General features: G+C 33.1%; 1 protein-coding gene and 1 long non-coding RNA gene across 2 annotated transcripts; one reads left to right on the top strand and one right to left on the bottom strand.

Moving 5' to 3' along the window:
- Nucleotides 1-911: 911 nt before the first annotated feature.
- LOC123923625 lies at nt 912-2908 on the top strand. The gene is made up of 3 exons (XR_006814451.1): nt 912-1292; nt 1384-1741; nt 2269-2908. It is a non-coding gene; the product is annotated as an uncharacterized LOC123923625 (long non-coding RNA).
- A 5288-nt stretch (nt 2909-8196) lies between these two features.
- LOC123881866 (uncharacterized protein At1g65710-like) lies at nt 8197-11421 on the bottom strand. The gene is made up of 2 exons (XM_045930617.1): nt 10074-11421; nt 8197-9310 (listed from the first exon to the last, which is right to left on the bottom strand). The coding sequence occupies exons 1-2, from the start codon at nt 11262-11264 to the stop codon at nt 8555-8557; spliced, it is 1947 nt and encodes a 648-aa protein (XP_045786573.1). The 5' UTR covers nt 11265-11421; the 3' UTR covers nt 8197-8554.
- Nucleotides 11422-15860: the final 4439 nt, after the last annotated feature.

Raw genomic sequence — 15860 nt, 5'->3', positions numbered from 1 at the left:
ACTATTTGTGGGTAACAATGGGATGAATACACCGATGGATTTGCATATTGTGACCCTATTCATTGATGCCTTGAATTTACTTGCGATATTGATGGCTCGATGATCCTACTGGTGGTGCCTTGAGCTTACTTTTAATTTTGATGCCACATTGACTGACCCTAATGGAGCTTTGAATTTACTTGTTATGTTGTTGCTTCGATGACCCTAATGATGCCTTGAATTTACTTGCTATATTGTTGCCTCAATGACCCTAATGATGCCTTGAATTTACTTGTGATATTGATGATTCCTCTATGACCCTAATAAAATGAAGTATTATGAATACTCAAATGTAAAAGTTGCCTTATTGCGATATTCAAATGAATTTTTATTCATTCATAATGCCTAGATGACCCTAACGGAAGTATTGTGAATACTTTAGATGTGGTATTGATGCCTCAGTTATCCTAATGACGCCTTTAAGATACTTGCAATATTAATACCTCGATGACCCTAATGATGCCTTGATGATCCTACTGATGCCTTGATGTCCCTACAAATGCCTTGAATTTACTTGTGGTATTGATGCCTCGATGACCCAAATGATGCCTTGAATTTACTTGCGATATTGATGCCTCGTTGACCCTACTGATGCCTTGAATTTACTTGGGATATTGATGGCTCGATGATCTTACTGGTGCCTTGAGCTTACTTTTAATTTTGATGCCTCATTGACCCTAATGATGCCTTGAATTTACTTGTGATATTGATGCATCAATGACCCTAATAAAATGAAGTATTATGAATATGCTTAATATATTATTGCCTAATATATTAATTTATTTTGCTTTTTTCAGTGCGATGAAACAACTTATGAATATGCTTTTTTCATGAAAGCTTTTGGAATGTTACATGAATAAGTTAATATATTTTCAGCAAGATTATTTTTTATTAGTGGAAGACTTTTCATGGAAAAAAGGATGAGTTATTTTGACCCTCCTAGTTAGTGCACAATCAATACTGAGGCTTCAGAGACACAGACAAGTTTCAACACCAATGACCCGAAAGGATATTATTTGTTCCATCAATGGTGTTTTGGATGTCTAAATGAAGTTTTAAGAATACTTTGCTTGTGATATTGATGCCGAGATGACCATACTGATGCCTCGCTCGAATTTACTTCCGATATTGAGCCTTTGTATTTTTTGATTTGCGGTGAACCTAATCCAAGGGACAGTCACACTTGCAGTGTCGTTGGTCATAAACTATTTGTGGGTACTAATGGGATGAATTCACTGATTGATTTGCATATTGTGAGTTATCTATCTCACATCTTACATATATTCATTTAAGAAATTCTAGCTAGCAATACACTTTTTGATGCACTCTTCATTATGTCAATAGAGAGAGTATGCTAAAATGTGTGGATTTTAGCTCAAGTGGGTTGATTTTTGCATGAGCATGTACAGCTCTGGTCTCACATCTGTTTTGGGCGATGTCACTGAAAGCTAAGTCTTAAGCTAAAACATGTATATGTTATGAAGCTATATAGTTACGTGCTCTTTATCTACATACAACTTACTGATGTTATATTGTTTTTAGCTTTGCAAACGTTGGAATGTCCAATTATAAGAGGAAAAGGGCCAGAGGCATGTGAGGGTCATAGCAAAACAGTTATTGACCAACAACTCTTCATCTTTGGTGGTTGTGAACAATCTGCTGATATTAACAATGATCTTTACATAATACACACTGAATACAAGTAATTTTCCCCCATCATACCGCGATAATGCTCATTCATATTTAAATGAGACCTCATGTAGGGGATATAAAGTAGGATAGATTGACCAGGATTTCCTATTCTATTGATTATTGTTCTAGTTAAAACTAGTCATACTGCCTGATTTGCTTTTTGAGGGGCTCATTATAATTTCAATTGTGAATGAAATTATAATTGGTTTAACTTGTTTGGAGATCTTGTTTTGACACATAGGGAGAATTATGTAGCTGTATTATTTGGATATGGATGCCTCATTGACCTTACTGATGCCTTGAATTTACTTGCGATATTGATGGCTCGATGAGATGCAACTTTTTCGGTGATTGCTGACAAAATTTGAACTTATTTAATTTATTTCAAAAAAGTGTTCCTAAAAAAATGATTGCTGACAAAATAATCAATATTCTATATGATTGGTCATATAATCGTGGTTATATAGATGCTTTTTTTGAAGTATCTTTAATTGGGAAGGAAATTCATATATATTTTGTGCTCACTCTTGACAACAGACTTAGTATTCATTGATGTGCTAACTTACAAAGAAGTGCGGGGGGAGTCTATATCAGCTGACCGGGCGAAACCTACAGCTCAAGCCTGACGAATGCCTTTTATGTTCCTGGTGAAAAAGAAAAGAATCGCTTTCCTTCCCCATCTCTATTTGATACAGCTAGAGTTTCTACTGGTGCCTTGAGTTTACTTTTAATATTGAAGCCTCATTGACCGAAATGATGCCTTGAAAATGTATTTGCAATAGTGATGCCTCGTTGTCCCTATAGATGCCTTGAATTTACTTGTGGTATTGATGCTTCGATGACCCTAATGATGCCTTGAATTTACTTGCGATATTGATGCCTCGTTGACCCTATTGATGCCTTGAATTTACTTGCGATATTGATGCCTTGATGATCCTAATGACGTCAGCCTTGAATTTACTTGCAATATTAATGCCTCGATGACCTTATTGGTGCCTTGTAAATTCTTGAGATATTGATGCCTCGATGACCCTAATGATGCCTCGATATAATGAATACTTTACTCAAATGTAAATGTTGCCTTATTGCGGGTATTGATATGAATTTTATTCATTCATAATGCCTGAATGGCCCTGGAAGAACTATTATGAATACTTTAGGTGCGATATGGATGTCTCGACGCCCCTAACAATGCCTTGAATTTACTTGCAATATTTGATGCTTCGATGCCCCCTTAAATTTGCTTTTGATATTGATGACTCAATAACCCTAAATGAAGCATTACATATAATGATGACTATAATTTACTTGTGATATTTGATTCCTCGATGCCTAATGATGCCTTCAGTTTGCTTGTGATATTGTTGCCTCCATGACTCTAAATGAAGTAATATGAATACTCTAGTCATGATGTGAAAGTTGCCTTGTTTTGTGATATTGATGCCTCAATGACCCTTTTGATCCCTTGAATTTATATGTGATATACCTCAATGACCCTAATAAAAAATGAAGTAAGGATACTTTCTTTATGGGATGAATCGACTGAAGGATTTGCATATTTTAGACCCTTGAGTTATCTTTCTCATATCTTTCTTATATATATCCATTTAAGAAATTCTAGCCAGCAGAACACTATTTGATGCACTCTTTATTATGGCAAATTTGATTTGGGATCTACTAAACTAAAAACTTGGGTCAACACTTTATCAGTGTGCCCTCATATATAATTTATCTTTTTTTTTTTTTTTACTCACTCATATATAATTTATCTAATAATGAAAAAGTGTGTCAATAGAGAGTATGTTATGTGTGGGTTTTAGCTCAAGTTGGTTGGTCTTTGCATGAGAATGTACGACTCTGGTTTCACACCTTTTTTGGACGATGCCACTTAAAGCCAAGTCCCAAGCTAAAACCTGAAAATGTTATGCAGCTACATAGTTACATGCATTTTATCTATTTACAACTTACTGATGTTACATTGTTTTTAGCTTTGCAAATGTTGTGGGAATATCAAATTATAAGAGAACAGCCAGAGGCACGTGAGGGTCATAGCGCATCAGTTGTTGGCCAACGGCTCTTCATCTTTGGTGGTTGTGGAAAATCTGCTGATAATTACAATGAGGTTTAGTACAATGAGTTTTACATACTGAATACAATAATTTTCCCCCATCATACACGATAAGGTCGGTTATTAATTAAGTTCGTTCTGCACACAATAGGTTCCCTTTAACATTTAAATGAGACCTACTGTAGGTGACATAAAGTATGATAAATTGACCACGATTTCCTATTATGTTGATTATTTTTGCAAACAGTTAAAAGTAATCATACGGCCTGATTTGCTTTTTGAGGCTCATTATAATTTCAATAGTTAATGAAATTATAATTGGTTTAACTTATTTGGAGCTCTTGTTTGGATACATAGGGAGAACTATGTAGCTGCATTTTTTGGATATTGATGCCTTGAATTTACTTGAATTATTGATGCCTCGATGACCCTAATGATGCCTTGGATTTACGTGTGATATTGATGCTTCGATGACCCTACCGATGCCTTGAATTTACTTGCGATATTGATGGCTCGATGATCCTACTGATGCCATGAATTTATGTTTGGTTCTGATGCCTCGATGACCCTAATGATGCCATGAATTTCTTGTTGTATTGTTTCCTCGATGACCCTAATGATGCCGTGAATTTATGTTTGGTTCTGATGCCTCGATGACCCTAATGATGCCATGAATTTCTTGTTGTATTGTTTCCTCGATGACCCTAATGATGCCGTGAATTTACTTGCGATATTGATGCCTAGATGACCCTAAAAAAAATGAAGTATTATGAATACTTTACTCATAATGTAAAGTTTGCCTTATTGCGATATTGATATGAATTTTTATTCATTCATAATGCCCTGATGGCCCTAAATGAATATTTTAGATGCAACATTGCTGCCTCGATGACCCTAATCATGCCTCGAATTTACTTGCAATATTAATGCCTCGATGACCCTACTGATGCCTTGAATATTCTTGTGATACTGATGCCTTGATGACCCTAATGATGCTTTGAGTATTATGAATACTTTACTGAAATGTAAAAGTTTCCTTATTGCGATGTTGAAATGAATTATTATTCATTCATAATGCCTCGATGGCCCCAAATGATGTATTACGAATAATTGCCTTGATGACCCTATTGATGGCTTGGATTTACTTGTGATATTGTTGCCTCGATGACCCTACCGATGCCTTGAATTTACTTACTATATTAATTACTTACTATATTAATGCCTCAATGACCTTACTGGTGATTTTATTTTACTTGCAATATTGATGCCTCGATGACCCTAATGATGCCTTTTATTGGACCCCATATCCAATAGACCACCAGAACTTATATTGGACCCCTAGAACCAAATTCACAAGTTTTTAAGGCTTAATCGGGTGGACAAAATGGTTAAATCTCAAATCATGTGTAGAAATGGAATAGAAATTTACTATACAGTCCCAATAGATAAATTAAATCAGAATGAAAATAGAGGAACCAATATAAGTATTATAACTCAGAAATTCCCAATAGGTTGCAATGTAAAGCTAAAAAAGGGTTTAATAGTACAACTCCTAAACCAGTAAGGACTTTTTAATGAAAATGAAACCTTTTCCCCATAGTTTCCTTTAACCAAATAAAGAATACAAATCATAAAAGAACTCAAATGGTTCAGTATAACTCAAATTACCCTCAAAAGACCAAAATACACAAGTATAGTAGCTTAAAACCAAAGTGTCGGTAAAAAGTTTAGTTTGAAGTTGAATCTGACTTTGGAATTTAGACTTGTGTTGGGGACCTGGGGTATAGTGATTTCAAGAAGGATGTAGTATTGTAAATTATAACTATTTCTTATGCTCTCTAGTTGGACTGCAAATATATATATTTGGTTTGGCTGACTTGTAGGTTAAGATATTGTGAACCTTATTGTTCCGACAGTTTTGCTGTTATAAGTGGGGAAAAGCTCTTGAATGCTTGTCTTTTTGCTATGTCATGTGCTCATTAGTTCTTTTGTAGTGCTGCTAAGGTAATATTTCTATTGTGTTACTTTTTGCTATATGCATAATTTGAGGAAAATTGGTCATGTTCTTCAAACGGCAGGGGTAGACTGAGCATATTAGCATTGTTATTGCTCTATAGTATTTAGGGTTGTTCCTTAGAAGCATCGATGTACAATTTTGTTTTGGGGCAACCAAACACTTACTTACAAATGTTTTAGCAAGAGACTATGAAACTGAATACTGTTAAGTTAATGTGCTAAAAAATAAGGTATGGAGTTGGAAATTCTACACAATAGTAAACTTCAAAGTTTGCTCAATAAATTGCAGATATTATGTTTTTAACTTGTTTAAGCATCATAATTAATTGCTTAAACGGAATACCTACATTTTGTGTAGGAGTTGGATCAAGTAGAAAGTATCTGGCTTTGATCTATTTGATGCAAGAGATTTTTGTTGAAATTCGGGGAATTTAGGTGAAAGGATAGGAGAAAATAATAAGGAACAATAAATATTATTGATAATGGAGTCAATAACCCTAATTACAATATTTACATTACTATTTACATTACTATTTACATTAATAAAATAGTATGACTACCTTGGTATTTATAACCAAGTGAATAAACTTAAATCTAAACTAAATCCCTTTATTATAGGGCTAAGAATAAACAAACCAAATCATAGAGATATTTTCTCAACAAATAATATAATATTTTCTATATTCTAACACTCCCCCTCAAGCTAAAGCTTACTAAGCTTTAAGCTTGTTATAAAATTAACCCTAAAAATAAATTAAATCCATTGATAGCAAGCCATAAAGAGCAGCAATCAAAGAAGTAGTAAAGCAGCGACCGAAGAGATGAATCCATATCAAATTAAGTAAAAATGTCCGCAGATTAAAGTATCACAAACGGGGTATGCCCGCGGATTAACGTATCACAAACGGGGTATGCCCGCGGATTAACGTATCACAAACGGGGTATGCCCGCGGATTAAGGTATCACAAACGGGGTATGCCCGCGGATTAAGGGATCACAAACGGGGTATGCCCGCATATTAAGGTATCACAAAACAGGTAATTAGGCCACCAAAACAAGATCAAGAGAGACTTATGATCAATCTTGGGAAAAAACGGTGGTTAAAGGTAAAGGATTCATGGAAAATTGGCATGTGACTGCATGTGTTAAGTAACATATCAATAAGGGTTAGAAAAGAAAGCAAAGGGGTAAACAAGAACCACAAAGGTGTGGAACAAAATAAAAATAAATTCTAATGACGGCTAGGGTTTATATGAAAAAAAGATAAAAAAGGTAAAGTGAAGAATAACCAAGAATTAATTATTCTCGGGAGAAATTGCAGCGGAATTATGTTTCAAGGTGGATACCATGGCTCTGATACCATGTTGAAATTCGGGGAATTTAGGTGAAAGGATAGGAGAAAATAATAAGGAACAATAAATATTATTGATAATGGAGTCAATAACCCTAATTACAATATTTACATTACTATTTACATTACTATTTACATTAATAAAATAGTATGACTACCTTGGTATTTATAACCAAGTGAATAAACTTAAATCTAAACTAAATCCCTTTATTATAGGGCTAAGAATAAACAAACCAAATCATAGAGATATTTTCTCAACAAATAATATAATATTTTCTATATTCTAACAATTTTTATACTCAATTCTTGTAAAACAATTAAGTGAAAAAGAAAACGAACATTACTGTATAATTTAGCAACCAGACTCACTATAAGGAAGTTGCATGTTCCCTGAGCCAGGCTCTTTTTTTGTTGTTGGAGTAAGCCAAGCCATTGAAACCGTCCTTAAAAACAAAAACTATTTGTTTAAATGCTATATATTTGACACTACCTGCTTAAGGAGTCTGGAATATCAATTTAGGCTCTACTCTAAATTTTTGCTGCATATGCATGGACAATTTACAAGTTACCAAGGTGTAGTTGCTTTTGATTAAAACTTATTTTTATCAAAGAGAAATGAAACGCAGACTCTTTACTTAATATGCAAATTTTTCTAGTTTTCTTTCTGTATTGTCCACGGAGGGTGAGTCAGGGCCTAAGATCAGGCCGAAAGGCGTAGTCGATGGACAACAGATGAATATTCCTGTACTACCTCTTGTTGGTCCCGAGGAACGGAGGAGGCTAGGTTAGCCGATAAAATGGAATATTCATCTTAATTGATATGAATACAAGATGCCGCCTCGTACTCGAACATTGGCTCGGGGCATTTTGTGGTATCTCGAATTATTCATTCCCGGGGGCTTTGAACAGGCACATGAAGAAAATCGACAAATGAGAGAAAACTAACTTTTCTTGGTCATATATTGAATAAGTTGATGCAAATGTAGTAGTAGTTTAAAGATAATGTAATCATTTGAAGAAAGTAAGAACATAACATAATGCAACAATATAATTGCAAGAAGAAACAAGTATTCATGAAACACAATAGTGAAAATGGCAAAGACAAGAAAATCTTAAATTTTGCCTTAATGAACAGTTAGTTGCAAGCATGCAACTCCACCTAACACAAGAAATATCAAACTTAATAACAATCATTCAAATTATTACAAAATTAAAATGAAAATCCAAATATCTGCATCACATCTATTAGTATGTCCGAAACAACGATGAGTTTGACAAAATCACGATAGCACTGTGATTTTGTTGAAGCTTCAAAATGTAGCAATTGCCTACATTGCGGCGGTGGCTTGCCGTGATTCTGACAGTCCTAACTTCAATCCAAACATGCACTATGTTGATGCAGTAGTAGCAAGCCTTCCGCGTCCAATGCCGCCACTATGGTGATGATCACACTCTCTTCTTTTCAAACTATCTTCTTTTGAATTCAATCTTGAACTCCAACACTCAGATGAATCACCAGAAGAACAAATGTTCCATTGTTGTTGACCACTACTCACAGTAAAGCTATTACTTCCTGAAGATTCTTGATCCTCCATATCAATTACTCCACAAATTGAGCCACCTCTCTTAACAGTAACATACTTATGCAAACTTGGTTCCATCACATCAATTTCAGATTCTACAAATGATGATTCTTGAACAACATTGTTATACTCATTCCTAATTTTCTTGTCATTTGAGAAAGTTGAGCTTGTTGTAGAGTTAAGATCAGCAACAGCTTCAAGGATAGAACAAGCTTTGTTTAGACAAGCTGGAAGAGAAACTTGTGTTGTGTTTATGTTCTTTTGATGAAAGTTTTGAATGTCTTCAAGGAGTAATGATGTGTAGGATGTTTGTGGAGGATTGGTTGGAGGAGCATCGGCCGAACTTATGATGTCGAAGTCTCTTGATCTTCTAGATGATCTGCTTCTTGTAATCCCTGATGGCATTACTACATTCTTCACAATAGCATTATCAGACATTATCTTAATCTCTTCCTCTTGTTGCTGTTGTTGTTCCTTTGGGTGGCAATTCACAACCTTTTCCATTGCAACTTTGTTGCTTGTCCTGTTTCTCTTGCTGTCCTTCATATCAACATTTGGTTTCTGCAGTTGGAATGGAAAAATATCATATCAGTATGTAAAAAAATGGAAAATAGGTTTTAGTTTACCAATTTCTAACAACCATATAATTTATGGCAAATGCTAACAAGTGTCCTATAACGGTACATGTTAAGGAGTATTGTCTTAAGAATTGTGTATTCAATTCATTCAAAGCTAAAAAAATTGCTTTGAATTAAGGAGACACACACCCCTAATAATGTAGTAAGAGCTACCAACTTCAATGAAGATTTAGGACAAAATTTACATATAATATACCACTGGCAGAATTTCAGACTTGAACACAAATCACAACTAATACACGCAAAATTATAGTCTACTTTCGGTCTTAACCCTCTTGTCCTTGAGGGAATGAGACCCTAATAGTCCTCCTGAGTTCGACGAAAAATAAGTAAAGTCTGACTAAATATTGTTCCAAACAAGGTTTCAAACACGGTTTCTACGAGCATTGGTTATCTTCTAATATACTACTAGTATCAATCAATATAATATCAATTACTCTCTCTGCTCTCATATATAAGCAAAGATTCATTTTTCAGGTTCATTCAATTCGTGATGTATCTATTCCAGGCTTATATATGACCAAAGGGAGTATTATACAAAACTCACTTAAACCAATATCATTATATCCCTATTGTTTCACTATCTCATCACATCAATGATCAATAATAACAGTAACACGGAAAAATTATAAGAAAAATTTATTCCAGCTGAGACAAAAAAAAACAAAAGCCTAAAAGTAATTTACCTGAACAGTCTCAGCTTCAATCTCTTTTTTGCCTTTATTCTGAACTTTGCTTCCACCATTATTAGCATTTGATTGTGGATAAGAAAGTGAATTAGGATCAACATCACTAAGAGGGTTTCTTCTATAAGGTGAAACTTCAGTTTTCCTTGCAGAATTATTCCTACTAAGAGAAGGTTGCTGCTGCTGCTGATTCACACCATTCCCAATTCCTCTAGCAGGTGACATAGAACGCGGCGATGCAACATTTCTCTTCACATTAACCCTCTTAACAGATTCACCATTGTTACTTTTATCCATAACCAATGATGTAACAGTTGCAGGAACAGTCACCATTTTCCCTGGCCTAGAACAACCCGAAACCGAACCAGAACCATTGTTGTTGTTGCTTCCATTTGCATTAGTATCAGAAGATCTTCTTCCAGGAGATCTACTCACTCTTCTTTCTCTACTACTTGACCTTTGATCTCTTTCTCTACTTGGTGTTCTTCTCCTTCCATTAGAAGATTTTGCATTCGGAGAATTGCGGTGGCGTGGACGGTTGTTATGGCGAGCAACACCGCCATCATATTCCTCACTGTTATCACTAGCATTAACTCTTTTTTGTTCATCTTCAGCTGAAATTGCATCATTGTTATCACAGTGATCAAAATCAAAACTTCTTTTTGAACCAGAATATTTTCTGGTAGATGAAGAAGCAGCTTTTCCAGAAGAGCTTCTAGAAAGTCTTCCACATTGGATTAGTATTGCATCAACTTCTTCTTTTGTACAGCTTGAAGTTCTCACACCACCAACACCAACTTTGTTACTGTTATTATTGTTGTTGTTGTTCAATGATTCTGTTTCACTAGATGAAACAAACCCATCAATGTTTTGTGATGTGAGATTGTGTTGAACATTGAAAGGTGTGATTTTGATGTTGTTTTTCTCTCTTTCATCATGGCTTTTTCTGTGTTTGATGATAAAAATCTCTTTTTTTGGTTCTTCTTCATGTTCTTTTGCAACTTTTTCTTCTAGGTTTTGTTGTTTCTCTTGAACAACAATGTTGTTGTTTTTGTTGTTCAAGGTTGTTTCTGGTTTGAAAAGGGTTAATTTGACATTGTTATCAGAAGGGGGTGTCGAAAGTGATTTGGTGGAAGAAAGGGGGTGTGAGGAAGTAGAAGATGCTTTCTTCTTGCTTAAACATGCACCCATTTTTGTGACCAAAGAATGGAAATTGTGAAGATTGTAGAGACTGTTTCAATCAGAGAGAAACAAAAGGGGTTTAAGGAAATTTGAATTTGAATATGGAACTGTGTTCAAGAAACATTTTTTATACATAAAAATTGTAACTTTCAGTTTGATTAATGAAAGAGAGAGAGAGTTAAGAAATTCAAATTTTGGAAAAGATTCAATTTTTGAGTTTGAGATCCGTTAGAGGGTCAGGTCATGTATGTCTGACCAAGTTGGGCCCACTAAGTCACTACCTACCTTTTATTCCATTAACTTTCTTTAAATATACTCATCCGGTTTTTTTATAAGGAACACTCTGAAGAAAAAAAATTGGTTATTTTTATAAGAAAATTTGACCAATTTTCAAATGTTTTAAATTTCATTTCACTTATACTCTTATTTATTATGAGAGAGAATATTAAAAGTAAGCAAGTTAGTTAAATTAATTAAGAGTAATTAAATAAGAGTATACATAGAATATATTTAAATTTTTAAGAATATTAAATGAAAATAATCATGTAAAATGTGTTTTTCTGATATGTGTAATTTTTTCAAAATATTTCTTATAAAAAGAGCGGAGAGTATTTTCAAATAGTACTACTATATAATAATAAATTATACCGTAATTAGTATTATTGTATGTGGAAAACAATTTGGATCTTTAGATTTTGTGTTTGTCCTTTTTATTTTGGCTAGATTCAAATTTGTACAACGGCTAAATTGGATTGATTGGGTCAACAAAAAGTTAATTGAAAAGTTAGAAGCATTTTTTTGAGGTTAGAAAGATAAGCAACGGCTATATGCGTTTAAAAGATTGGATTGTTGTTAGTTTTTCAAGAGAATTTGTCATTCAACAAGAATATTGACTTACTTGTATGGAAAGAATTTACCGGCGTGTTACATGGATTTTTAGTTAGGCAATAATAAAATTGTGGTAGAAACTCCCATTGAGTGTTTTTTTTTTGTACAGAGTTTTGTTTTAGAGATAGTCTTTTTTTAATGAATTTCAGAGATGCAAACATTTAGGCATATCCCTTGTAAAAAAAAAATTTAGGCACATCCATTAATCCTACTTTAATCCTTTTTTCTTTAATTTTTTTTAAGTTCATGTGTGTCTAACCATTCTTTTCTTTTTTTTATTAACAAGAGGGCTTATGCCCATGTGTGTCTAAACCATTCTCTTTGTCAATAATATAGGTTTTACTAAACTCTCAATTGATCTTATTGAGTATGTATTCAAAGTCTAGGTGTGTAAAGTTTAGATTTTACAATGGCGTAATTGATATATATATATATATATAGAGGTGCGTTTGATTTGCTAAAAAATAGGGGACTGGACAGTACAACTTTTGTTGTACCCTGTTTGATTTGAAATTGATTATGGAACCGGATAAATTAGGTAGCAAAGGACAAGACAAAAACAAGATTTTTTGTCCTTCACTGAACCACGGGACAATTTTTTGTCCACAGTACAACTATAAAAAATACGAAAATACCCATTTTATTTTCGAATATAAAAATATTATTGTCCTATATCTCTCCGGTACAGTTTTGTCCTGTATTATCTTGTTCTGTACTGTACTATATACTAACTCTTATTACTATTATAAGTAAGAAAACTAGTTATTCTGGTCTTTTTTTTTTACTAGGTGCTTTCTTTAGTCTTAAATCTTAGAGAAAATTTATTTTTTAGATTTATTAAGAATCTAATGTATCTAGTCCATATTATAGATTAAATATATTAAAGGTTTAATTAGTTAAATGGTCCCTTAAAGACATTTTAGGTTTCACAATGGTCCCTTAAAGAAAAAAAGGTTCGAATTGGTCCCTTAAAGACATCTCCGTTAATAAAATTGGTCCCTTCCGTTAACTTTTTTAACACCAAAAGTTATTTGACTTAATGAGAACCATTGGATATTTTTGCCTAAATGAGAACCATTGGATTTTGTAGATCTATGTATCTAATGATAAATCATCAACACCTATTTTTTTCCCTTTTCTTCATCATCTTCACTTATTTGTTCTTGATGTTCTTCATGAACATCTCATCAAAAAAATTCAGATCTCCAAACAAATCCAAGAAACACACCTCAATCCAAAAAAAAATAAATTAAAAAACATACAAATTATGAGTAATCTGCATCATATGCCCTTTGTATTATTTTCGAACTCTTTAATTTAATTTGGTATATTAAGAGTAATTTGAGTTAGGTTCCATTTTTGGTTTTCAAGCTGGGTTTTATTTTGATTACATATGAAGCTCATGGGATTCATTAAAAGAAAGAAGGGTTAGAAAACAGAGAACCCAAGGGCTGAGGTTCTTGTTGCCGGCGTCGTTTACGGTCAAAATATCTGTGGCTAAAACAATGGTGTTTGCTCTAGATCTGGACCCAAAAAACAAAGAAAGAAAAATCTTGTTTATCTGGTTCATAGGTAAGAAGAGTTTAATAAAATTAGATCTTGAAAGCTAAAGGAATGAGTTTGAGAGGATGAACTTTTTTCTGGGTTTTTTTTTTTTTGGGATTTGTATCATGAAGATAATGAAGAACGTCAAGAACAAATGAATGAAAAAGATGAAGAAAATGAAAACAAAATTAGGTGTTGATGTTTCATAATTGAGTACAATAGACCTATAAGATTCAATGGTTTTTATTTAGACAAAAATATCAGACGGTTAAAATTAAAAACTTAATGAGGTCTATGGTGGACCATTACAATGTTGGTCCACCTTATAATTTTGGGGTTAAAAATTAACGGAAGGGATCAATTTGATTAACAGAGATGTCTTTAAGGGATCAATCCGAACCTTTTTTTCTTTAAGGGACCATTATGAAACCTAAAATGTCTTTAAGGGACCATTTAACTAATTAAGCCTATATTAAATTTTCAATGAATCTAAAAATTAATATATCTGATCTATAATATAAGTTAGATATATCAGTTTTTCAAACCTAAAAAGTATTTTTTTTTTTTTTTATAATAATAACGGGAGAAAGTAATTATGTGAGTCTCTAGAATGAGCTCTAAGTTTAACCACCTTAACTACTATTTATTGCGATCAAATTAAGGGATGCTATACTCGAGTATTTGGCCAATAGGACTCTAGTGACATGCGTTGAGCTATTGGTCAAATTTTATGACAGTCACAACTTCAAATTTTTCCGGAAAAATTATCAAATATTAAATTGATGTGAAAATTCATATTTCAATTTTTATGACAACTAAAATTAAATAAATAATTAAACTAAAATATACTCCCTCCGGTCCTATATATAAGAAACACTTTGAAAATTTTTTTTTGTCCTTTTTATAAGAAACACTCTTTAAATTTATTATTTATTAGATAGATAATTTCTTATATACCCTTATTAAATTGTGAAAAATGCAACATATTCCAACGTTATGCATTAATTACACAAACACATTCTCAAGGTTAATTTTGGAATAACACATAACATTTTAGAAATTTTAATAAAAAAATAAGCCTCCTTGGTATGTGTGTTTTTCTCAATGTGTTCCTTATATATAGGACCGGAGGGAGTACTATGTAATTATATATAATATAAGTCTAGCTTAATGCATGGAGAGGCCACAAGCCCACAACTCATACTCTCCCTCCTTAGATATTTGATTTAAGTAGTTATTATTATTTTAATGGTGATTGTTTATAAAGAATCAGACCCTAAATATCTATATTTTTTCAAAAATTTTAATACATTGAATAAAATGAAAGTTACTTTTTGCATGAGGTTCATTCGTTAAAATATTATTTGTAGTGAAGATGGAATTGTTAGCTAAGGTCTGTTGTACAAAGCACGTTATTTAACTTGAGGAATTATTCTTATACACGTGCCCAAATATAATTTTTTTGTCACACTTACAAAATTTGAATTTTTATTTTATTATTTTAATTATTTCATAAATAACAAAAAATTATGTGAGTGTGACTATATGGTCACGTGATCTTTCACTAACTTTAGTTCATCTACTATGTCACATGTCTTTTGTGCAATAGAAACTCTTACTTAGATACGTATCCAACACTTGGCATTTAGGCGCAATGGTGATAAACTACAAGAACCAAACCAACTTGTTATTGAACTAACAATAATGATGCTCATGAACACACATTGTTTGTAAAGAAAGAATCAGATGGGAGAATCATTATTGTGAGCTTGTATGTAGATGATCTCATCTTTACAGGCAATGATCAAACCCTATTTGATAAATTCAAAGCATCAATGGAAAGAAACTTTGCTATGACTGACTTGGGAAAGATGAGGTACTTCCTTGGGATTGAAGTAAAACAGACAAAAGAAGGTATCTTCATGTTTCAGCAGAAATATGCTTGTGAAATTCTGAAAAGGTTCAATATGGAAAATTGCAATAGTGTATGCAACCCTATTGTGCCTGGAAACAAATTGAAGAAGGATGAAGATGGAATAGCTTGTGATTCAACCAGCTATAAACAAATGGTAGGTTGTCTGATGTATCTGCTTGCCACTAGACCTGATTTAGCATTTTCAGTATGTTTGGTAGCTAGATTTATGGAGAGGCCTACATAAATACATGTTGCTG

Source organism: Trifolium pratense, linkage group LG4 (assembly GCF_020283565.1).
Source record: "Trifolium pratense cultivar HEN17-A07 linkage group LG4, ARS_RC_1.1, whole genome shotgun sequence".
In the NCBI taxonomy this organism is placed as follows: domain Eukaryota; kingdom Viridiplantae; phylum Streptophyta; class Magnoliopsida; order Fabales; family Fabaceae; genus Trifolium; species Trifolium pratense.
This window is presented reverse-complemented; position numbering and strand designations above follow the sequence as displayed.

What these genes read in the sequence shown, in the direction of transcription:
- LOC123881866 (XM_045930617.1), bottom strand. Translation starts at nt 11,264, where the DNA reads ATGGGTGCATGTTTAAGCAAGAAGAAAGCATCTTCTACTTCCTCACAC. An exon ending in TTGAAGCTGAGACTGTTCAG is followed by an intron (nt 9,311 to 10,073) that starts GTAAATTACTTT and finishes TTCCAACTGCAG; the next exon opens with AAACCAAATGTTGATATGAA.